The 26,623-nt window shown below is 39.5% G+C and overlaps 1 protein-coding gene across 1 annotated transcript in view; it reads right to left on the bottom strand.

Annotated features, from left to right (window-relative positions):
- Positions 1–2,406: 2,406 nt before the first annotated feature.
- DNAJC1 (DnaJ heat shock protein family (Hsp40) member C1) overlaps positions 2,407–26,623 on the bottom strand; it is a 143,367-nt gene continuing 119,150 nt past the window's right edge. The window contains exons 9-12 of the mRNA XM_006020174.2: positions 22,076–22,195; positions 7,997–8,045; positions 5,697–6,163; positions 2,407–4,200 (exon numbers count right to left, since the gene is read on the bottom strand). Of these exons, the coding sequence (XP_006020236.1) occupies positions 4,132–4,200; positions 5,697–6,163; positions 7,997–8,045; positions 22,076–22,195 (705 nt within the window). The 3' untranslated portion in view covers positions 2,407–4,131. The remainder of the gene's footprint in view (positions 4,201–5,696; positions 6,164–7,996; positions 8,046–22,075; positions 22,196–26,623) is intronic.

Raw genomic sequence — 26,623 nt, forward strand, 5'->3', positions numbered from 1 at the left:
AAGACTAGGTAGGAATCCTGAGACCACTGAGTCAGGAACCACAAGGTTTGCCAGGGCACCCTGGAAGGTCAGGTCTCCAGACAAGAAGTGGCTGAGGCCTTTAAGCTGAAGCAGCAGATGGTGCTGTGCTGCACTGTCTAAACCGGACGGAGACTCTGCTGGTGGTGCTAAGTAATTGGAGGCAAGGCCAACATCCAGGTTGAAACCGTGGATGGATTTGAATACAAAGGCAGAGTGCTCCTGGACAAAACTTTACAAGGATCAGACTGGATCAAATGCGTCAGTTCCGAGTGCAACGCAAAGGTACTCTGTGTCCTGACTGACAGAGCAGGCTGCTAAGGAGATGACAATGATGGGGAATGGAACTGAACCATATTCCACCCAGATGCAGCGGAGACTGGGCATTTCAGCACCAAAGCAGACACTGGAAACACACTGCTCTGCTGAAGAGATATGAAGGAGCATCTACACCAGGTGTCAGCAACATTTTGCAACAGTAGGCTACTTTAATGGGGCTCAGCTCTAAGCGCAGGCTGCTTCCAAACCAGCCCACACTGCTGCCACGAAACCCGGAACTGCACAACCTTGACCACCACTCTCCTCCACTGTGCTGTGTCTGCTTCTCCTTACTGCCCAAGCAAACCTCCCCTCACTGCAGAAAGACTGCAGAAGCCCACCCAATCATCCAAATACTAGAGAAGCCTTCTCTCCTCCCTCTCTTTGCAGGCTGAGTAAAATGGCTCTGTTGGCTGTAGATTGCCAACCCTTGATTTAGGCTGTTTTATCTCTGGCTTTCTTAGTAGTGGTATGAGGTCTACTGCTGGAGGTGGGAGACAATACCAGGCCCTTGTTGCTAGGGGGCATTGCAAGCTTTAACAGTATCTGTGGAGGTGTGGGGGAAGGCACAGTGAAGTCTTGGACTAGGGTGGATAAGGCAATGGAGAAGCTTGCTTCCTTGAGACCTGATATGGGACCTCCTTCAGGAGCCAGTCTTAGGGCTGCAACCTATTGCTGGTCTCCATGTAGTTGAGGAGATGGAAGCCCTCTGAAAAGCCAGTGCCAGAGGATGCACAGAACCCACCTTGAGTTTCTGGTCCTTTGCTTGGAGACAAGCTTTGTGGTCTGTGCGCGTCCTGGATGTAAGAAACCTACAAGTGGTGTATTTCCTAGAAACATGGGAAACCTAAACCATGCAGGCATCTGATGTGCCCAGTCAATGCAAGCATAGCACTACTGCAAGACATGTATAGCTTAAACTACATGGACTGGGAAGAAACCATAATGACACTTTAAGCAATAACAGGAAAAGAAAACCACTCATAAATTCCCTTCTTTAGAAGACAAGATATAAAAGAGACAGCCAACAAGGGGAAGACCACCCGAAATACAGTAGTACCTGTGCTGCAGTAAAAATTACAGGGCCTGAAGAGGTGCAAACTTCAACAAGGAGAAAAACTACTAGAAACTAACGTGCTTTTTTTTTCTTCCTTGAAGAGAGAGAAACAACAACAATGAAAATAATAATCGCATCAGTAAAATAAGCAATACTCTGAAGGAAGGGCTTGAGTAGGGCTGCACACACAAATCAGCAGAGTGCTGTCTGTAGCCTCCGTGTCTGATAGGAACGAGGACCAGGAAGTAAGTATTACTCTTAATCCACCTGGCACAGGGAACAAGGAGTGGTGGAGCTATAACATACTCAGCAGGCACTGCTAAAGTGAGACGTTTCTGTGTGTGAAGTGCATGTGTACCCACTGTAAGGATGGCCATGGGGACAAGCACTCAAAGGAGAACCACATTTTTTGTTTCACAGGAGATTTGTAGGACTGATCCTCAAAGTCAGGAGCCTTTAAAGCACCCCCGTTGCCATTTTAAAACATGGGGAGACTAAGTACATGTGACTGCAAGGCTGCTGGAGAATTCTAATTAGATTAAGCAAGTCTACTCCGACACGCTCTAATTACAACGGGTTGGAGCAGGCACCTTGCCTTGCATGAGTATAAGCACCCCCCTGTTATTAACTTGTAGACTGAGGTCCTTGTGAAATTTTTTCTGTTCCAAAATGGAACAGAAAGTAAATCTCTGAAATTTACTGTGAAACAAAATTTTTAAAAAATCATTATGGCTCAATCAGAATGTTTTGTTCAATAAAATTAATATTTCATTTTAATTTTGAGACTTAAAAACTAATCTAACGTAAACAAAACAACTGAAAACATTCCATTCTCAAAATGCTGAAACAGAATACATTGATACAGCTAAAATAACCTTTTTACCTCTCACCTGCAAGACTGAAATTCTAATACTTATACTTTTTCTGGCAGAAAATAATTCTGTTGAAGTTTGACTAGCTATAATCTTGTAGGTCAACAAATACCATTGATTCAGTTTGGAGTTGCAGGTGCCTTTTGTTCACTGAAAAATAAAAACCAAGCCTCAAAAGCATATCAGAATATCATTTATGTTATTTTGCAACTGAATGTTGAATAATTCTGGAAGCTGTGATAGCTCTTGAGGATGAATAAATGTTCTCTCTCCAAAGTACTGACATCATTTTGAAAGTCCTTCTGACATCTAACCATTATAATCTCTCTCATAGTTTCCATTGCTTTTCTAAAACACTAGAAAACACCTCAAAACAAATGATGAACCATACCTAAATGCTGTTTGTTCAATGCTCAAAGGTAAAAACAAGGTAGCAAAAATATAAAAATGTAAGAAAATTAAAATATGGCATAAATGTTAAAATACTGGAGGGGAAAATCATCTAAATTTTAAATCAAATTCTGTAGTTCCAAATACGAAGAAATATCAAATACATTTGTATATTCTCAAGTATTCATTTAAGAACATTTTAATTTAGAACAGGTGAGAATATGACTAAATAAGAGCATTACTTGATATAACCCTATGTTATCCTTTCAGATACAATGAAAAAGCAAATATAGTGCAGACACAGCAGGCTGGCAACACACAAATGCATGTGAAGACTGAGATCATAAGAATACCCAGTGGCCTAAAATACAACAAATTTAATTTAAAGCATGTGGTCACACATTTGTATATGTGTACATGTTTTACTTACCTAGAAAATACAGATGCATGTGTATGCTGCATATGTATAATGAACTGTTTGGAAAATAGGAAAAACCCAGAATTTAAAAAAATAGATCTCAACAATCTCATGTTTGCTTAAATTTTCCGACCACTTCTCATAATCGTTTTCAAACTTTAGCCTCCTTTAAGGCATACCTTGTACCAGAGCTGTCAGGCATATGGCCCAGTGGCTGGATCCAACCCGCAGAGCTGTTTCACTTAGCCAATGGAGCTCTCAGAGGGCCTGTGAATTTGGGGATGGAGCCTACACCCAAATTCCCTCCTGTGGAGTCCCACTGGAGATGGATGTCTGCAGGGGGTGGGGATAAGAAGGCAAATGACAGCTACATTAACCTCTGTACTGTCACTTGCCTCACCACTGCTTTTGGTTCCAGATCTAGCCTGCAAGGCTCCTTATGGTCAGGATCTGGATTCAGGGCAGAGCTGTTTGACACTCCAGCCTCATACCCTTTATATCAGTGGAGGCCAATCTTTTGGCAAGCATGCCACAAGTTAAGCCCTACACGCCCCACCATGTGCCATTCTGATCCCCTTCCTGCACTGCTATCTGCTCCCTCTGCAATCTGCTGCTCTGTTTTTTGATCCCTGGCCCACCTGCTGTTGTGCTGCCTGACCCCTCCCTGATTTGTCACGTCATACAGGAACTTCCCGTGTCACCTGTGCCATGTCGGCCACTCCAACTTTAAATATGCATATTCATTCACACTGAAGTCATCAATTCTTGCATTCAATAAATTATCTGCGTATTCTAAAAAAGACCTATCCTACTAGACTATATACAAGATGTCTGTTTAGACAGTTCTCCAATACAAAAAATACATTTTGATTCTTTTTAACACAGAAAATGTTAAGCAACATAACATCAGATTTATTAATATTATCGATATTTTCCTCTTACTAAGGCACATAACGTATAGAAATACTGAGGTACAAAAATGCAAATTACTGCATCTGAGATTTAAAATATAATCCCATTCTGGAAAAGGAGAAGTAAAATTCTTCTGCTTAGAATATTCAGCTTTTAGCCATTTTTTTCTTTTGTACCAGTTCGACAAGCAACTTGTATCTTGCCACACATTCTTCCTGTAAAAATTAAGAAATGAAAGCATTTGTCTTCGAAAATATTAACTGTGATTTGAATCCTCATATTGTTTTGACTGTACACATGCTACTTCACTATATAAAGCTGCAAGTTATGTTTTACTTTTAGAAAAAAACCCAGAAAAATATTTACCCATGTATTGAGCTTGTAGGAGAGAAGAATCTATACTTGATGAAAAATAGGTTAGAAAAAAAACTAAAACCTTTCACTTTGGGTTTCTCAAAAGATAGCTGATAATGACTTCATCAGATGAACAACTTTAGAGACCAGACAAAACAGGAAAGTTTGCCTTATATTAACAAACATTTAACATTAAAAATTAATGCCCTGTTCATTTCTGGGTTTTTTTAAACATTCAAAGAAACACCAAATGACTATTCCAGAATCAGCTTGTGTATGGAAGCTGTTGTTCTGGCAGCCTTCAAATCCAGAGAAGCCCTTACTATCATTTTGATCTAGCAAGCCCATGAACCCATGCACTGAAATGATTTTCCGAGCCAGAAAGACTGTTTTGGAACCACTCACATGTATGCTTCCCTACCATAACACCAGTGAGATTAATGCACCCTGATGCTTTAATGCATTGAGACTCAATGCTACAGCACCTGGATTGCCACTACCACTGGGCTATTTTTGAACGTGGCAAAAAACATGGATCACGAACACAATGCCCATCTTTGTTTTGTGCAGAGCTTTTCTACCAGGCAATTTCAAAGAGATTATAAAGATCCAGCCCACAGAGCCCCTTCATTCAGTCCTTGGTGCTGCCCTTGGGTCTTAGGTTGGCCCATACACCACACACAGCATATACCAGACTGACCCTGTATGCAGGTTGCAGAACCCATGCTGCATGCAGCACCCATATGGGGCCAGTCTGGGACTCCCTCTGCATGCTGGATCCAGCACCCATGGTGTCCACTCTGCTGGTCAGGTGCAGGCAGTGCATATCCTGGACCAGCTGAAGTTAGCCCCACATCCCAGACTGCTCTCAGTGGGCACCATGTGCATTTTGTGTCCCAGAACAGGTGCTGCGTGTGGCATAGTCCCAGACTGGCCAGAGTGGGTACTGGATCCAGCATGTTGTTGGTGGGGTGGGGCAGGGAGGGTTTGCAGGACAGATTTTCAACCACCAGATCCGATCATGAGAATTTATTTTAAAACTTGCATCTATTTTCCTTTTAGCCTCTTAAGTCTTAATTGTGCGGTAAGGACTGGTATTTTAAATGACAGCTCACCTTAATCATTCCAACACACAGAACATAAATACAATTAAGTGATGGACATATTTATATCAATATTATTATTAATAGGGAAATAACTGAGTTAGTTGGGCATATCTGGGAAGATAGCAACAGGCTGGGTTAATGACCCTATGCTTCATTAGGGACTCAATTCCTTTAGCCAGTTGCTAATCAGTAGGAAATGCCCTCTCCATGTTATAATAGTATTCTAATCCCATATAAAACAGCAACATTACCTTACTTTTACCAGGGACACATTTTGCTATCTTATCCCAGCGGTCTGATGTTCCTTTTGGATACTGCTGTAAGGCCAGTTCAAGAAGCTTCTGTTGATTTTGAGTCCACAGTTCTTCTGAGCTGCGACTTTTCTCTTTTTTCCTATTCTCATCATTACTATCTTCATCCTCTTCCATGTTATCAAAGTCTTTCTGGCGTCTTCCTCTACCCTTATCTTCTGCCACCTCTTTCATCTCTGCTAGAGTCATTTCAGGTGCTTTAGCAGTTTTTCGCTTGCGATGTCTGGTTTCACTTGGCATGGGCTCCCTGTAATCTGGTGGAACCTCCACCTGCTGTGGGTCACCATGATAGTTATCTTCTTCCTCATCATCTCTTTCTCGCTGAGTGATTATATGGTCTGGCAAATTTACAGTGGCATTTTTGGGATTCTGGGCCAGGGTTTTAAGTTCAGAGAGCTTAATGATACCTGCTGGGAACAGCATTATATGTAAACATTACCAAAAATTAAATGAAAGGGGAATTGGTTGGGGACTCAAGTTTACAACCTGAGAGAGCTATGGGACAGAGCTCACGTGACTGAGATACCAAAGGAAAGAGTCACCCAGAAGCCACAACTACAGAAGGAACAAGTTGTAGCACAACCCCTCACACCCTGGGCTAGTAGATCAAGCAATAGGAAAAAAAACAGCATACTGCAGAGGTGATGAAGCATGGCTTCCACCAGAGCGTTTCAAAATACTAAGGGCAACTTTCTGCAGTTTAGATTTTAAAATATTTTAAATGTATTTTTTCTCACAAAGACCCAAAGCTAGTTACTCCCTCTGGACACAGTCCACAGGGACCCCAGAACGTGGAACGATTTCTGTCATTCCTAAGGCAGACAAGGTTCCTTGGGTGAATTTGATATCTTTTATTAGACCAACCCAAATGGTTGGAGAATAGTTAAGCAAGCTTTCGGGTTCAAAAACCCTTCGTCAGGCTAAGGAAGTTTCAGCAGTTGGTGTGTGCTCTACCTGGATGGAATTCCTAATGCATTTTCATGGCTTTTCCGGTTACTAATCACATAATGGTGAGTAGCCATATATGACTGCTCAAAATATTCACTCTATCTATTTTTCTCAAACTCACATATAAAGAATAAATCCCAGGGAAATACAATAAAAGGTCATGAACACATGAAATAAGATTGCATGCATCTTTCCTTCCCTTTTTTTCTGTTTCATTGTTATCCTTTTTTTTTTTCCATCCATACCCAAATCAGTTTCATATCCATCTCTCTGCCTAATTGTTATCCATTTTCTCTGTTATTCTTTTCTTTATTTTTTTCTTGAGGATCACCCTCTTCTTTTCTCTTATTCTTGTCTTTCATATTTACCCCATTCGCTCTCCACCCATTGACAGTGAATCTTGCCTGCCTTGCTCCATGTGTATTTTTGTCCCCCTTGTCCAGTATTTCCATGGCAGTGCAGCACACTTGCAAGTCAGTCTCATTCTACTATCTCCTTCCCAAATCTTTTGAAGGAGAAGTGGCAAAAAAGCAAGACTGGAAATTTTTTAGAACATTATAAAACTTTACGATTCTGAGAAAAATGAGACGACTCTAATGTTTTATTGGTTGAGTGCAGTATACGTCCAGCTTTCTTATTACAGTAACCTAAGACACCATACTTCTATGCTCTGTCCTAGTTGTAAAAGACGCAATGAAGCCTGTGCATGACTTGTTTAGCTCCTTCTGCACCAGGGTTCTACTGAGGAGTGCAGTGAACTCTGTCCTCCAGCGCTGCATTAGAAATAATAAGTGCATTTTGCTTTGAGCACTCTCACAAGTGTGAATTCACTGTTACAATCATGACAGCCTGCACTATTATAATCTATTTGGAGAACCTTTGTGGAAATAATACTGAAATGCTTCCCCCAAAAGTGTGATGGTGGATTTAATTTCCATTATAACAACAACTACCAATTAAAGGATTAAAATATAAACCATATGCTGGTAGGGGTAATGTGGGCAGCTGGTAAATCTGGAGAAGAGTAAGCAATAAGAAAAAGTTTGGGAATCTCTACCACAGAGAAAGACCAGAAGACATGGTCTTTATGTAGCCAGCTTCACACAGGAACATTTTGCTCAGAATGCCTCTTGGCCTCTGCATCAGATGAGTGGGTGTAGCGCAATACTTCTACAGACCATACAATGAAGGCCATAAACTCTCTCTGCACAGATCACACTAAAAGCTGCAGAATGAACTATACATTCATAGCATAGCTATAAATCTAAATTTATTTTTAAACAAATACAAACCTGGAGTATATGCAACAGACTCTTTCAGTTGTTTTGCTTTCAGAGTAACCTGTTTAAAAAAAAATAAAAAAGCTTAATTCAAAACTTGCATTTTTAGTACTTCATAGTTAAAAATGTCACAAACAACTTATGCAAAATAGCATTTTAATGCATAAAAACGCTGCTATGCTATCATACTATGCTCTTCTTCTAAGTCTTAATCAAGAGCCATGCCAGTTTTAAATTGTTAAACAGATTTATCTTTGGGACTTAGCCTAATCAGATAGTTTATTTTTAAAAATGATGTAAACTAAGTTGTATTCAATATAAAAAAAGTCTGCATGCCCTATAAGATGCAGTATCCTACTGGGCACAAAACCCAGAATAAGCAGCTTTTGCAACATGAGAAATTTGGAAAATGAGCAAAAAAGGCTGTCAGCTATTCTGGAATGCTGGTAAAATGAAGTAGGAGAAGAGTTATCTGCACATGAGGACCCAGAGGATCAAGGGCTGGACATTCATACCAAGTAGCCATTTTCACTTGTATAGAGGGAGAAGTCAAACTAGAATTAATTATGAAAGTAAAAGCAGCAGCAAACTCTGATTTTTTCCCTGCCAAAATAAATATTTTGGAGCTTTCTTTTATACCCTATGCAAGCAGTTAAATCACACATAATCAGGAAAAGTCACAAGCCCAATTTAAAAAATAACTGTTTTTGCAGTTTTCATATGAAAAAAAAATCACTCCATTGTTTAGAATGCAGGCTCTTTAGACATGAAGAAAAATACAAAATTAAATTGACTGACATGAGCTGAATAAAATGCAAAATGTAAACATACACTAATTCGAGAAATACATATTCCAATGTTTGCAATTTTCTTTTCAGAAAAGTAGTAGGTTAGTTGTACAAACAAGAAAGGATGTACACTCAAAACAACGAAACAGTAACGTAATCTACCTGAAAGTGGTCTCTTTAAATAAAACGATTTATGAAGTTAGTGGGGGAGGAAGGAAAAAAATAGGGAGAAAAGTCCCTTGTAGTCGCATCGTAAGTTAGAACAGTCCTGGGAGCTGCAAATTTGTTTAGTGTTAGCATAACAATGCATATGATGCATTGTGAGCTTACTCTGCCAAGGGACCTACTTAATTCCCATTTACACAGATTTTGCAGAAACTGTGAAATTCAGGATTGTCCGCAAAAATCAACAACTGAAAAAACTTAATGGAAGTAAAATGCTGGCTCCCCAGTGGGAGCCAGTGGTCCTCGCTGCCAAGAGCAAAAGGTGCTGCAACATGAAGGGCAGAAGACAATATAGCAGCTCCCCCCTCCCCCCCAAGCCTCTCCACCAATCAGCGCTGAGAGGCAGGACTGCTGAACAGTAGCCAGCAACAAAGATGGCAACTACCCCCTCGGCCCTCCTTCCCAACGGGGTGTCTCAAATCAGTGCCAAGGGGCATAGCCACCACAAAATGACCACAGAATTTTAACTTCATGCTGCGATCAACCTGTGAAAATTGGTAAGTCCACCCCATTATTTAGGGAGATCCCCTACTTAAGCCTCTCTGATTCAGTTAGTCAATAAGCAACATCTCTACTACGGGTGTGCAAAATGGACCTTATTTGATTCGCATTCAGCCCAAATCGGGAACAGTGATTCGATTTGTTGATTCGGATCACTGTCCCAATTCGATTCAGCTGAATCTGAAGATGTGATGCTGATTCAGAGAATCAGCGAGTTGGACATAGACACAGCTTTAAATGCTTTTTCTACATGCCTCGAGGTACCAGGCATGGGTTGTGAACACTGTGATGGCAAGGCGGATAGAGTGTCCCACAGAAGCGTGGGGGGCCCCCCATGTGCTTGGCAGCAAACTCAGAAGTGGACTCAGCAATCAGCCATGGTGGGACCCTGGGTGCCCCCCCAGAGACAGGAGATACCAGTCGCTGAGCTGGGGGCTGGAAGAGGGGTCCCCCACATGCTCCCTGGTGGAACAGCAAGTGCTTCTGGTCCACTTCTGGGTCCGCTGCCAAGCGCACTGGGGACCCCCTGCGCTCCCGTGGGATGCTCCATCCGTCCCAGCATCTCATCATTCACGAGCCGCTTGGTACCTTGAGGTATGTAGAAAAAACATTTAACGCTGTGTCTATGTCTGAATCATCAAATCTTTCTGAATCTCTCCAAATCGAATCAGTGATCAAACTTCGCACAGCCCTAATATCTACCCTGTCTTCTGCTAATACATTAGAATGTTCACAATTCTGACATTGTTTTAATACACAATTCTCAAATATTGTGTTATAAATATATCAATATCTGTCACAAATGCAACATTTTAAATATAATACAATACAGTATTACAATCCACATTTAAGAGTCACTAGTCTTCTGTTATCTATCCTATTTATCAGCGTTTTCACTGAGTGTTTTGATGATTAAAAAGAACAAAAATAATAATTGAAGCTATACCTATCCCTGTCCCACTTCTAACATTTGATTGCACCAGACCAAAGAATGAAATTCCAATCTAACACCAGAAACAGCAACTGTAGCAGTGAACAGTTGAGAAATTATTTTCTTGATGACATCCTTGTTTTCTCCCAAAACATTTTCTTGAATTTGTACCACTGAATAAACCTTTCATTGAAGAATATAACTTTTGAAATGTAAATCTGCTTGCAGAAGTTCACTTTTAGCAGACTTCTACATATTCCAGAAAGTGTAACAGAGAAAGTGTCAATTCTTCTCTTGGGAATGGTAATTGGCAAAGGCACAGATCATATCATACAGGCTTGAAAGCAATACAGCATTCAAACCTGATAACATTTTCAGAACCTACACAGCTTTGCATGGACAGCTTCAACTGCCATTGCCCAACTACCCACTGTTAGACTTTGCAACATGTTTTTTAAGGCACAGACAAACTTTCAGTTTCAAAAAGGGGTGGGGGAGCTGCTGCGGCTGCGCTGGTGTGCTCAGCAGCTGTTAAGAGCTGACTATGACGTGCATGAGCCTAAAGCAATGCAAATTTCATAGATTTCATAGACATTAGGGCTGGAAGGGACCTCAGAGGATCATCAAGTCCAGCCCCCTGCCTGAAGGGCAGGAAGTCAGCTGGGGTCATAGGATCCCAGCAAGATAAGCATCCAATTTACTCTTGAAGGTGTTCAATGTAGGTGCTTGAACCACCTCCGGTGGCAGGCTGTTCCAGACCTTGGGGGCTTGGACAGTAAAGAAATTCTTCCTTATGTCCAGCCTGAAACGGTCTTGCAGTAGTTTATAACCGTTCGAACTTGTCATCCCTTGGGGTGCTCTGGTGAAGAAAAGTTCCCCCAGATACTAGTGGTCACACTTGATAAACTTATAGGTGGCCATCAGATCACCCCTGAGCCTGCGCTTTTCCAGGCTAAAGAGCCCCATAGCTCTCAGCCTGTCATTGTAAAGTCTGTTTTCCTGACCTCTGATTATGCGCGTGGCTCTTCTCTGGACTTTCTCAAGCTTCTCCACATCCTTTTTGAATTGTGGGGCCCAAAACTGGATGCAGCACTCCAGCTGCGGCCTCACCAAGGCCGAGTACAAGGGGAGAATGACGTCCCAGGATTTGCTTGAGAAGCGTCTATGGATGCAAGCCAGCGTTTTGGTTGCTTTACTAGCCGCAGCATCGCATTACAGGCTCATGTTCATCTTGTGGTCAACGTGGTCAATGATGACCCCCAAGTCTCTTTCTTCCGTAGTACTAGCCAGATGGGACAACTGACGCCCAGGAAAAAGCCAACCTATTAAATGGGTACTTTGTGTCGGTCTTTCATCAGTCCCATGGGATGCCCATGCCCGCTACGGGACAGGGAGGTCCGGGTGAGGGAGATCCCTTGCCCTCCATCAATGCGGACCTCGTAAAGGAACACCTTGAGAGGCTGAATACCTTCAAGTCAGCTGGCCCTGACAAGAAGCTAAGATTTTAAATGCAAGAAAGCCAACATGCATTAATAATCCTGCTGTAAAATCAGACAGAAAAGACATTATATTTTGCCTAGCAAGATAGCTAAGGGAGATCAACACTGTTCTGGCCACCCTTGGCTCCTCTCAGTTAACTCAGAGTAAAATCTACAGAGCCTTTTGTCCACTGGGATTTTACATAGCAGGATAACTAGTGAGCATTAGTTATCCTGCCATAAGGGAATTCACCGTTTACCTTGACCTGCTACATCACGCAAAACTACAAACTTCATCGTCTTTACTAGGATTTTACATCATGTTAGTTAAGAACATGTCTTAATGAAGACAAGACTTTTAATTACAAATGCATTTTTTAATTTTCATTTTTACTCTGAAGCTGGAGTGGGATTTTTAAACCTGGTGGAGATTTTACAAACCTTCCGACATTGAGGCTCAAGCCTTTTTTTTCCAAACTGCAGTTGTTTCCTAACTACAGAGCAAGCATGGAGTGTTTCCACAGTAGACATAACTCGCCCTTCCATACAAAGTCTAACCATCTATAAGATCTTTTGGTTCTGTGCCAATAAGTTCTTTATCAACCGTCACATGATACAGACCCCAAAATCAGTACTTCATGAAACAAACAACAGAAGTCAGCAAGCAGGCTTCAAATATTAAGGGTTCAGTGAAACATTCGGTTAGATAGTATTGTATGTTTTTGATATAATAGTTCAAAAAAAGCTCTAGAAATATGTACAATGTATCTTCCTAAAAAGAGCACTTAATATTTTGCTGATCAGAAAGATCCCATTATTTAACATAAGGACTGAAAATATTCTTTGAATCCATGTTATAATTATAGCAGGTATTTGAGATGGTTGCCACTTTTTCTAGAGTCAAAAAACATATCAAACTGAGTGACACTATCCACTATGGGACTGATCTGTCAAAAAAAAAAATCCCATTGATTTTAACAGGACATTTAACTATCACATGCAGCCGCAGCTCCCAAACTCCAAGCTCACAGAAGCCTCAATGGACATAGGTTGATAAAGGCCTGGTTTGAGGATTCTTTTGATATTAGGCCAGAGACAGCACCAACCTGGTCAGTCCTTCCAAAATGAAGGCAACTCTGAGCATATGAAGAAGCAGAACTTTAGGAACCTAGGGAAATATACTGGCAAAAGTCTGTCACCCATAAAGATAGGTGGGGGTTTTGAGGATCTCACTTAGCTGGAGGAGCCTAAATTTAATCCAAACCCCATTTTAAGTACTTTTGTAGATCTAGGCCTAAACCTTCTCTTCATTTCCCCAAAAATATTTCTCTGATTCACAGAACTGTTCTGACAACAGATCCATTAATATACAAGGTATTTCAATCTTATGTTTTAGAGTACCACAGTATTAGACTGCCAATGATTCATGATTGCAATAACTAGGGTTTTAAAGTGTACATATTACAAGCACGTTATGTTTCACTGTGTACAATACAGATTAAGAAATCAACATCCATAAAAACAGGTTTTCCAGGGGCGAAACACCCAACAAGTCCAATGAATAAACTTGTACTTACGAATCATATATTGTTTAGAGGTTTTCCCTAATAAGCTAATGAGTTTAGTTTGTACTGTTTTTGGGTTTTTTTTAAATAACCAAGCTCTTTTATTATAAACCATACAAGTTCAAATTTATTATATACCCAGGAGCTCAACCTAAATCTCAAAGCCTGTTAATCATTTCATCATCACTTTTTTTTGACATATGGGGAAGATCATAAAACTGCACACCTCTTGGCTCACGCTGTCAGGCACCATACTAATGAGGAAAGCCTGCTTAAATCTATCCAACTGCCTATTGTTTTGCTGCCTACCTGGCCCTCTTTCCATGCAAACAGCAAATCCTCTATCAGTCTGCTACTGCAACCTGAATTCAAGAGATTAGTGGCCACAGAGGCAAGCAGAATCAGTTTACATCCTCTCAGGCAAGCAAATGATATTACTGCACAAGTATGAAATCTGAGATCTCCTTGCCTTTAATTTAGAAAACCTGCAGTTAATAATCGTATTAAAATCTGTTTTCCATGCCAGTTTTTATTTCCTCTGTTTTTACAATTTGAGTGCTTTGTGGTTACCAAAATCATCTGCTGAAAGACATAAATTAACAGTTTAAACTTTTAATCTGTATCAAAGTAGTTCTTGTGTGGTCACATATATTTTATAATTTCACATACACATTTTTTACTTTTAATTAACCTACTTGTATCACTTGTAATAAATCTTTGTTAGGCTTAGAATTTTTCAAACTGAACAATGTTAATTTGACAGGAATGTCAGATTTTAAGCTCTTTTCTTAATTTATGTTACAGATTTCTCTCACAGTTTAGAAAATTCAGAATTTATTTTTTTTTAAGATCAATTATTTCCTTAAGTATTAAAGGACAAGAATAAGAACTGAGCCTGAAGCTACAGATTCAGTAAGGAAAATGGGTCAAAGAACAGATGTGTAGAGGCTGACAGAGAACACTTGTACAGGTAGCCAGGTCAGCAGGCAGGAACTCTGATTAGGCTAAACTGAACCCAGTTTTCCTCTCATAATCAAAACACTTCAAGAAACCAAATCTAATTAATACCACAAGGCAATTGCAACAAAAATGATTTTATAAATCATGTTGCCTTTTCAATTACAAATAAAATAAGACCTTGTTATATTGATTAGGTTGTAAACTAATTTTTGATGGATTAACATGGTTTGTAAGTACTGATATTCTCACATTATACTCCTATTTACCAATTTTACATAATTAGATGGGTAAACTGAGCCTGGCTTAATCTGGTCTATTTTAGAGTTGGTGCTATACTTGCTGATTAAAGGATGATTTCCTGAAGTGATAGTAAAAAGACAATTTTTACTTCAAAAAGCCAAAGTGATAGGCAGTGAAGTCAGAGTTATGGGTCTTATCATATGTTTCTTATAAACCTCCACCTGCAAGGAGATGTAGGTAAGTTATAAAATTAAGTTAGACCACATGTCTATCAAAATTGATCACCATCAGTTCTGGTACTTTTTAACTGTAGGAGAACATAAAAGCAACTAAGAATTTTTGTGGGAAACTTTAATTTAAGAATAACCAGATTACAGGGTTTTATGCAATGACTACTAATCATCTGCAGTGATTCCAGGTTCAGTTTCGCATATATATATTTTTGGGGATTTACACACCCCCTTCAACTGAGGGAGATTCTTTCCTAAAATTTTTGTCCCTCTAACCAATTACAAGAAAATATTAATTAAATCAATATAAGAAACCATACTACAAAATGGAAACCCTAAAAACAAGGAAACTGTTTCTAAATTTATCTCAGTATCTCTCAAACTTCCTTCATCCTAAGTTGTCCCATATACTAATTGCTTTTGCCCATGTTTGCCTCACTGGTTTTCCTTGCCCCTTCCAGTCTAGTTTTCAAGTGTTCTTCAACCAAAAGAGGATGTTTGTAGGTTTGGGGGTGTTTGCCCCTCTCAGCAGGCTGTCTTCCTCCTTGTAAAAGGATAATGAACTGTAACAGGGTGATAGCCCCTGCCTAGGGGACCCCAGATTCTGCTGAGTCATCCAATGTCACATATTTAAAATGTATAAGGCAATTACTATGGAGTCATAGGGCCAATTGAATCTTAACTCCTACAAAGACATAATGTAGTTTGCAGTGTCTCAGGGAGACAGACAGGATGAAAGTAATGAAATCCTGTCAGGAGACCATAAGAAAAGAAAAGCAAAGCATAGCAAGAAGGCTTAGACTAAGGTTTATGTCCTATTATTGTTATCTGACTAACCGGTAAAGCCAGACTGCAGGAGATGGGATGTTTGATAGATACAAAACATGTGATAATCCTGCATAGTACAGCGTGAAAACTTTATCTGGGTACACTTCCTGTCTTAGACAAATAAACAGAGGGTAAAAACTAAGGCTGAAGGTACATTCTCTAAGAAGGGTACTAAAGTTTTGGCCCATAAACAGCTCGGCACAACTGCTATGGAGTTTCTGGCCTTGAAAAAGATGGAACCGTAAGTATTTCTCTCCAGGTAAGACTACAAATACCCTAGTAAAGTACCCGATTAGAAGGATCTTATAACTATGGAATCAGGATACTGCTTGTGGGAACAATCTGACTGATTACTTGAGTTTGTTAAACCAGAATTGTGTGTGTGGTGACTGAACCCAAACTATTATTCAAAAAAGATAAAAAGACACACAGCACACAAGCTACTTTGGAAAGAGGTTCCCACACTGCTACTATACCACATATTCCATAGCACAGAGTTCAAGTGGCTGAGCAATTTAGGATTACTCTGCTTTCTTACAGCCTCCTTTTCCTAGAACTTCCTTTGTTTTCTGTTCGGCCAAACATGGAACAGGGAGGCTTCATCTCACTGCTTATGCCAGCTCTTAGCTATCCGGCAAGGGCTCCTCCAGCCTCTGGACATCTCTAAAAGTGGAATCTGACAGCACAAGGAATTTACAAGTCACAACCAACACTTCTGTGCATGAACTGCTTTTCCAAATGCATTAACACTGGTCTAGGAGTAATTATCCTTGTGCGGGCCGGGAGCGCCCCGAGCCCTTTTTCGCGCTGCACGCGGGCTGTGGCCAGCAGCCCGGGCACGCCGGGTCGGAGAGGGAAGGCCTTCGCTCTGGAATTAGGCACGGACGCGTATCGGTAGTTTAAAAGATTGTTTACTTACACCGAGATGGCAGTGGTGTAGGCTGGAAAGCTTGATTAAGTTGCAGTTACTGACAGACACAACACAGACGGTCTCGTGGAGGTTGCTAGGCTCCACGATGCAGAGCTCCGGATGCTCTGGGTGAACAGGCCACCAATGTAGAAATCGTAAATACGTCTTATATTAGTCGCGCTCGAAGACGGGAAGAGGTGGGCAGTGGATCAGGCCGCCACGCTCCTCTGGATCTCACACATGGTTTCCATTACCCTGCCGTGTACCCAGAGTCCCCACGAGATGGATGTGGAGTCCTCTTCGGCTTGGGCGGAAACTGCTCAAGCCTCTTATACGGCTAACAGGCCAATCGCTAGCCGCCACGTGTGAATAATTTAGCACTAGCCAATCATGGGGAACAAATTTGCATACCGGTGGCAGGAACTCTTTTGCACCGTGCATTCCTCTTGCAACTCGAGCAATGCACTCTGCAAAAGAAGCTGCAGAAAAGGCGGGAAACTGGTCCCTGCACCGGAGTTTCCTCTTGCTACAGGAAACTCCCGTGCAATGCTCTGCAACTTAACGTGGATAATTCTGATGCCGAAGCACACACACACAATCATGCCTTTTGGGTCATGACAATCCTTAGATTTCTTCCGTAGACAATTTTACTATAAATGAAAATTTCTAGAGGGATATTTTCTTTAAATATTTCAGCATGAAACAGAAAACGATGTAAGCATAAATAAGTCAAAAGGTAACTGCAAAGGAAAGAAAAACATTTAGCATGCCTCTTCCTCTCCTCCCCCCACCTTTAAATGTGGTAAGGTAGCTTGGAAGTTTATTTTTTTAAATGCTTTTTGATTAAAAGAAAAATGTTGTTTCCCATTGCTGCTTACCTTAAAAATTTAAGTGCATCTACCCAGGAAGACTGAAGCACTGCAAAAAGTTTGTTTGTTTGTTTGTTTAATAGTGAGAAACTAGCACACATACACTATCCTCCATAAACTGTAGTCAAGAAAGGGTACTGTTAGTTTTAACTGTGAAGTGGTAGGTGAGGTGAACCATAGGCAGAATTCTGACCTGACTTTGATACCCTAAGCTAAAAACCAGCATACCTTGTCTCCACTAGAATTTTTCACATTATTTTTACATGTGTTAGTTATCCTACAATAAACACAGACTTATTTTGACAATGAGAAGCCTATGACAACATTATTAGTGCTCACGAGTAGAAGCTGAACAACTGAAAAGCAGCAAAGGGTCTTTTAGGCAGATTACTGATATAGGGCGTTTGTACACATGCTCCAGGACAGTGGGGAAAGACACAAGCTTTAGTTAAAATGTCCCTGCTGCCATTTTTCAGCACGAGGATGCTGATACATGTGACGCTGTTGTCTGCTGGAGCACAGTAATTACCATTTCGATTAATCAAGTCTGCTCTAACACACTGTAGTTACAGCATGTTGGAGCAGCCTCCCTGCATGTGTACAGGCGCCCCTAGTGTTTGTTTTTATTGATGTCTATTTAGTAGGGGTGCACAGATAGAGATTTTTTGGGGCCGTTACCAATAGCCAATATTTAAGGAGACATATCAGCCCCCCGCCCTGTGCAGATCCGGGTGGAACACATGCCCCCCCTTACCCACCTGGGGTGCAAGCAACGTGGGAGCCACTCCCCCCTCACAAGCCTCAGTTTTATCCTGCCCCAGCTGGGCACCCTCTGCCCCCTCCCTTACCACAGGGGGTGTTGATCTGTTCCTCCACGCCCCTTCCCTCCCCACTCCCTTTTCACCACAATGGATTGACCAGCTGGAGGCAGCTCTCCACGCTGACAGGCTCTGCTCCTCACTGCCTGCATGCTGTACACAGCATGGGCATTTATTGGCCAAATTATCAACCCCATTGCACTGATTTCCAACATAGCAAATTTTCTTTATATTGGTACCAATCCGGTATCGGACTGATGTATAGGTGCACCTCTATTTAGTTTTTATGCCTAACATTTGGAGATATATTGTCTCTGTTGAGAAGATTCAATATCTTTGCCTACTTATTTCAGTGAGAGAGTTCACAATACATATTTTCATTGTCCTCTGATACATCAAAGGTTTCCTCTAGTACAAACAAGGAAAAATTGACTTTGTATTTCAGGTTTATCTAAGCAGGAAAGTCTTCTTTTTCTCTCCTTTTTGGGGGCAGGAGAGGTTAAAAGCAAACTTTTCAGAATATCTTTTTGCATTAAAAAGTTCAATTTAAAAAAACAAAACGGGTCACCTTTAAAAACTGTCACAGAGCATCTTATGTGACATAGTGTGTCAGGGTGGAAATTAAAAAAAAAAACAACATACAAAAGTAAGCACATGAAAACACAAAAGACTAACTTAAAATAACACTAAGGATCTGACAAACTGATGAAACCCAGGAACATACTCCTTAAATCACTTAATTCTGCTTAAGAACTGCAGTAGAAAACATGACCTCAGAACAATTTGGCATCACAAATCACTAACAACAGGAAGAAGCTTAAGATGACCTGCAAAAGTGTATTGAGAAGGAAATTCTGCTGGTCTTTGTTGTTGGTCCTTATTCATGGGCTTTGCTTTTCTTTTTTTTTTAAAAACAACATTGGGGAAATTAAGTTATTTCTTTCTGCCCATTTTTTGCTGAAGGACCTGAGCTGACTGACGAAAGCTACGGCATTATGATATCACAAGATATTAAAAAACTAAGCAACAGAAAGGAGGGAATAATCTCACTTTTTCTACATCAAAATATGACCTTTGTAAATACCTATTTAGCTAAGTGCTGCTAAATATGTGCAAGCAACATGCCCTTTCATTCAAATGCTCTCTAATTTGTAAGTCCTAAAACAATGGTTTTGTCTATGCAAAGAAAAATAAAATTTGCTATTCTTGATATTTCTAAGGAAACTGTAAGCAAAATTTATTGTAAAAACTTAAGCTTCTTTATTCTATAAAAAAAAGCAATCAATTGACTAAAACAAGCAGTTTGTAGTTTCTACCTACCTTCCACCGAAGGTCAAATTAAGAGTTCTGTTTCATTCTTAGACTGGACAAAGTCAACGCCTCCCTGGCCTGGCTAATGTTAGGCTAGGCTATAAATTAAGATTCCATGTCATTTTTGACAAGTTTAAAGGGATAACATGCATGTCATGGCCAGGTCCTAAAATTCACAGTTGATAGCTGTGTCTATGGCAATTTCTAACTTCAATGTTTCTCACACCAATGAAACAACAGTGGAAGCATCTGTGAGGGAGCAGGTGTAGGGAGATGTTCGGACAGCTGCTGTCACTTTAAGCACCATCCTACTGAACACTGTTAAGAGAGAATCTGTGCAATACAGTGACATAGGTAATAGCAACCACTGCTAACCTGCCTACATTACTGGAGGTGCACAAGCAGCAGCAATAGGGGAAAATGTTCAGAAAAAAACAAGCATACTGTAAGACCATGGGGGCCAACCTTTTTGACAGGTATGCCAAAAATTAACCTCATGCCCTCCCCAAAAGCCACTCTGATTCCTTTCCCTTACCCAACCTGCTGCTCAGCTTTCTGCTCCCTGCCTTGTGTTCCCTACCCTAATGCTCTGCCTTTCTAATCCCTGTTTTATCTGCCACTGTTCTGCCTGTTGCCTCCCCAGTCTGCCATGTGCCACACACAGAGGCTGCTCATGCCATGTGGCATCATGCATGCCACAGGTCAGCCTCCCCAGTGTAAGACACAATTTACATAAGTTACTTTACTGTTAGGGCAATTGAAACTGATGTTATGGCTGGTTATTTTCAGACTTTTTTCACCTTATTAAAAAAATCTCTTAAGATTCTGTTTTCCTTACTAGCTCAGCAACAGTTCTTACAGGACCTACCTTTCTTAGATCTCACCAGATGGATCAGAAGAGAAAGGACACATTGGCTACATCATCTCTCTCAAATGGCCATCTCTTTTCCTCTTACATATAGGCAACAGTTTGGAACACCTCATATATAAAAGATATTTTAGAAGGATTTTTTTCTACTCAATCAGACTGTACAGAAGAAGAGGAATATAGAAGGCAGCCTCTTAGCTCAGGGTTTTCTTTTATTTTTTTGGAAGACCCACTAGTATGAGAGAGACTGTAATAAATTTAAAAGCCATGTCAAACAGATTCTGCTCAGTAGGTTTTAGGAAAGTCTCTGTAAAAGACTTTCCTTTCATACTTGTTAATCCATCAACTTGTATACAGTAAATTATTTTCCCAAGAAAGATTAAGTAATAAAAGTGCCTTTCTTTTAAAAAGACCCTTCCTGGTCAGTAATGTTAAGTGCAAGAAACCCCAGACTCTAAACAGAATGCAATATATTTCACTCTCTACAGTACAGTTCCTCAGTCACATTCACATCAAAATTCTTATAGCTTGCCTGTAAAAAAAAACATAACTCACTTGTTAATGACATCAAGATAGGCATGAATGTGCTCTGTTTCCAAAACGCACATTAAAACAACAATATTGTATAGAAGAATGAAATTAAGAACAACTACCTTTTCATGTCTGTGTCCAAACAATGTATAAATTGATAAAAAGATAATGCACTGTAACCTATAAGACAAGGCATGTCTTTGTGATTAAACAGAAGTTTTCTTTTCAGGAATTCTCTCTGCTAGTTTTTCATTAACAAATATAAGACATCAGGCCTCAAAAAGAGCATCAACAGAATTAAACATTTTTACCTTATACTCATTAACCCCTCCAGAGCCTTTGGAATAGGGTCAATTGAAAGGGCTGGTCCTAGTGATCTACTGCTTGAAAAGGAAAATTATTTTACAGCCTAGTCCCTGGGGTTTTCAGGATCATAACACTTTAAATCCTTAGTACAAACTTTGTTTGATATATGGCACATTGCTATAAAATATATATATTTCAACAAGGATATTAATCATTCTACACAGTACCATTTCACATAGTACCTTATACTATAATCTAGAAAAATGGACAACAGTAATATCAGTCTCATACAACTTTTTTTTATAGTCCTGGAGAAATATTTCAGTTTAATGAATGGAAGCCACCTGTCTAAACACTATTATTTTTTTAAGACCTGGCTTAAACAGAAATGTAATCTTTAACTAAGTCTCACAAATGTTATTTTGCAGTTAAAAGGAGTTACTACAAGCACTAAAACTGGCATTGTTTTCCTGTTATCAAGTTACAGTAGCTCAGGTCTCTAAGCACCAGAATCCCCCATACAGCTGATCAGTTACAGCTGTTAATTGTGGAGCAAGGGACTGGCTGACATCTGCTTCTTGCTTAGTCAGTTAATGGTTCACTTCCAGGTCCTAAAAGGATTGTAGCCTCTCTCAAAAGACAATGTTGGACCCCATCTATGCAGGCCTTCTACACTGCCTGCCTTGTTCTGGTTTGTCATTCTCCATACAATGCAAATCTGAGCGAACTCACATCTGCCACTGATCGACCTAATTCGTGAGCAATCTTTTCCCATCGACCTGGGGTCCCCCCTGGGAACTTAACCATACTTCTTGTCAGCTGGCTAAGGTCCTCTTCTGTCCATTCAGGAGCCTGTAAAACATTTGTAAAATATTTATTTTGTTAGGAAATAGGAAAAAAATTCAGTTGGATAAAATATAGAACAAAAGATTTAAGATACATTAATCAAATAATGAAGATAATAACAAACAATGTAACTTAATAGTGTTATGAATCCTTATCTAGCACTGTCTCTCTCCATTATGTCATAGAAGATAAACAAAAAGAACACCATCAGTGAACTATTAAAAATCTTAATACACAGATGCCTGTGTAACCACATGTACAATAAACAACAAATATTTAAATATCAAATCAGTTTAAAATATTAATGTTTTAGATAATGCTGAAATTTTGCTTGCATGCAAATTATTTATAAAGAAAAAAGTTAAGGAAAAAAAGTCCTTTTAATTAAAATAAATTACAATATTCCTGAACTTTATTTATGAATGTATATTTTAGAGCAGTATGCCCAATTCAGTCATTTTGTCAAAGCGAAAATAATGTATGCATTTTTTAATATATTGAATGATCCAGGAACAGAATGTGCTGATTCTGTATTTCACTGAGGTATTAATATAATGTTTTTTTAAAACAGCAACCAGAGCCAATACCTTCCAAGAAAACAAAGAAACTGGAGATTGTCAAAGAGCACCTAGGCCCAATAACCAAAGTGTAAAGCAGTGTTTGACTCAAACAGCATAAGGCAAACTGTAAACAATTTCCTTCTTTATTACAACCAAATTGAATTGAGCAAAGCAAGAAACCACTGTTCCTCAGATATAACTGTAACATTCTAAGCTATTCAAACTCTGTATGTTGAGATGCCTCTTAGGAAAGAAAAAGATGCTGCATCAGTCTGCAATACAGTTAAAGTAACAACTACAGAACTGGGCTTTTGTAATAATTAGTAGTTTATCATTTCTATTATTTTTAAAGAATCCTTTTTGACAAATACCTCTCCTAATCACCATTTCCGATAATGAACAGGCATACATCAAGAAGTTTGCATTACAGAGCCATCAGCACAGAACAACAGTCAGAGGTGAGTGACCCCAGGGACCGTCTCCAGAGCTACAGCAAAGCTTCTCCCTGACACTAATCCTGCCTGTCATTCTCCCACTGTGCTCTAACCACACTGACATCCGCCTGCTGCACTGCAAGCTTAACGGGGCCCTTCCTGACTTTTTACTGTCTCCCCCAATCAATGGTTCAAGCGTGCTCTTTTCACCATGTCCAAATGGCAGCTTCACTCATAATCAAAGTGCAGTGCTCCTGTTAAAGGGCTTCCCGAAAGGCTCTACTATTTGCATTCATTTGCAAAGCAAACTACTTTTATTCACTTTGTTCTGCTATCAAGAATGTTCCCTGAAGCAGATAAATTGGCACAAATACAACCTGCCACTTAAGAGACAGTAAATAATAGCCAATAGTAAAGACAGATTTATCAATCGTTCTATTTTATGGTCACGTAATTCTGTTCATTAAATGCTCCAAGCTCAAATATTCATATTTACATAGCCTTCACACAAGCATGAATTAATTACTTATGAAAGTTAAATAAAACAAAGAGTAGTGTGCTTGCATGTCACTTTATTACTTGTATAGTAAAAGTATGTTAGTGGCCCACATAAAGAAATGCTAAAAACATAACATTTCCCAGCATCACACAGTAACCTTATTTTATTATTGTAAAAAATAAATACACATATTGGTCTATATTAAAAGGTCTTTCTCGACATATTTCCATAACTGAGATGGGGATACTTATTAATATTCTAATTTTAGAGATAATACCATCATTATATATGGGAGGTTGGGTTTTTTGTTTTTCTTCAAATTAACAGGCTAAGTAGAGAAGTATAAAAAATATTGTTTTTACCAAAACATTTCAAAGAAGTTATAAAAATTCACACACTGAATGTAAGCCTTAGTATAGATGCAATTTAACATATGAAAGTTGTTTTACATTTAATTTAAATATTAATGCTTGCAAGACAAAAAGAAACTGTAGAACATATCTTAATATGTTAATATTATATCTTAATATAATATTCAGAGCATAAATGTAGTGTTTCCAAAGCTTAACACAAAAAAAAATCACTCATGTCTTTGCATTGATACAAGCATTTCAGAAGTAACAAACTTCTTCCATTTTTTAAATTCTTTAAAAGAATGTTTAAGTTTACATCCTTAGATATGCTGCATATTTGAAATCCTGCATGTATTACAAAAGTAAAGCTATAATGTTAGCTCTTATTTGAAAGCTATCAGGATTTACAGAAATTCTAATAAAAACCTGCTGTCCTTAAATTGAACAACACACAACCCTATGTGTAGCTGTGTCACCAGAATATTTAATTATATTATTTAAATAATATGGTAAATTAAAATAAATTAAAAAATAAAGAACTAAAATTTGATAGGTCAGAAATTCTTTGATAGAGCTTTTTTAGAAATCTATTGTTAACCACTATGGCTGCAGGGGGTTCTGGTGAACATGCAATTCCTTAGCAATAGTTAAATTGTATCCAGTTCTGGTGAATTTGCAATTCCTTAGCAATAGTTAAATTGTATCCTTAGATGCAACAGCGCCTACTGTGTTCCAACTACTACAAGCAGCCACGAGGGTGGTCATGGTGTGAATGTATTCCCCCTGTTCTAATCTGGAGCCAACTGTAACTGTGAGAGTCAAATGAATGCATAAGCATACTGCTTTGTCACTTAAAACCATGTGTGTCCAATATTACTGAAATACTGGGCCAAAATTCATCTCTACAGTAAAGTAATGGAAGATGCCACATGGTGAGGGGACAGCTGTTATGACTACACAAGCATTCAGATTTTGCATCAGAAAAGCCCTGCTCTGGGATTAACTCTCCATACTGAATACAAAGTGAAAAAGTAAGCAGAGTTATGAACTACAGCATTTAACATGAAAAAAAGAATAAATTGCTTTTATAAATGTAAAAATTCAAAGCATTTGCTCAAAATTATGTTCCTTTATAAAACTCCTAATACTGAAGCTTCAGTTTACACAAACTCTACTGTAACTTCTAAGGAGAAAATATGAATGTAATTTATCGTGTACCAGCACTACATATATTTACCTTTTGTTATTCCATACTGCTTCTTACTGCACAAGCAATTATGTGCTTAGATCTCTTATTTTTAAACAAACAATTCTACTTTTAAATTACAGAAATCAAAAACTCAGATTAAGAACATGGAATAACATTTGTTTTCAAGAAAAAAGTCTGTTTCCAAATATAAAATTGTTAAGAGTATTACGAATTGTGCAACTAAAAACAGTAATACAGATAAAAATTTAGAAGCACTTACATGTTAGCATTCACAACAAAATTCATTCTATTAATTTGATACGAGAAAAAAGAAGCTACGTACCAGTAATTGGTGTTCTTTGACATGCCTTCTCCATAAACACATTCTCACTTGAGTTTCTGACCAGAGACTTTTTACCTTAGCATTATTTATAGTGTATCCTCCAGCCCCTTCTTCCCCTCCCCACAACAAGGGGCTAAAGCACCCCTTCTCCTCAGTTTCCTCTAGACTTCAATTTTGAGGAAGAGGGAAAGGAAGGCAGATTTAAATGTGTAGTAGAGAACACCTGTCAAACTTCAGTTACAGGCTTTTCTCCTTTTGAGCTGCTGCTCACAAATTCTCACATGTGGGCGACTCCAAAGCAATGCCTACAAATACCTGGAAATGGGATTCAAGAGTCCTACAGGCAAAAATCAAAAGTGGTGTCACTCATAATTGCCTTCACACTTGAACAACGGTTACCACAGTTTGAATGAAATGGTGTAACAGACACCTGAGGGTACAACTACAGCATGCAGAGAGGCAACAGAGGTGACCTGGGACCCAGTCAAATCACCTCAAATCACAGGGGATGAATTTACCTTGGACATTTTATGGTGGAGTCAGACATCTGGAGATCTTGGTAAAAAGTCTTTCAGATGAAACAGCCAAACCCTCAGATCTCTAAATTATGGCTCCAAATAAGTGTGAAGACCTCCTGAAAAGCTGTATGGTTACATACAAGTAATAGGCTAGGCCTCTCTTCACATACAGGATAAGGAAAGGCGGTGACGGCCACGGTCCCTCGAAGTCGAGGATGACGTCTGTCAGGCTTGATGGGTCCTCAGATGACTGAGGAGCCCGATTCTGAACGCATACATTCTTTGGCAATGGGGGCATGTTGTTGCGTCGGGGAGTGGGATTTGCAGTCTCAGTTTGGTTTCCAGCTGCTTCCTCTGCTGACGTCATTCTGCATTGGTATTGAGTCATTGGGCCTTGAAGTGGTGCGCACCTCGGTGGACCAGGTGGCGCCACGCCGAAAGAGGGAAAGTAGCCTTAACATGGAAAACACATGGTCTTAGAAAGAAGATTGGCAAGGAAATTTCTTGACTGAGATGGGATTCAGATATTATTCAGCAG

The sequence above is a fragment of the Alligator sinensis genome, unplaced genomic scaffold, assembly GCF_000455745.1.
Source record: "Alligator sinensis unplaced genomic scaffold, ASM45574v1 scaffold221_1, whole genome shotgun sequence".
Lineage (NCBI taxonomy): Eukaryota > Metazoa > Chordata > Crocodylia > Alligatoridae > Alligator > Alligator sinensis.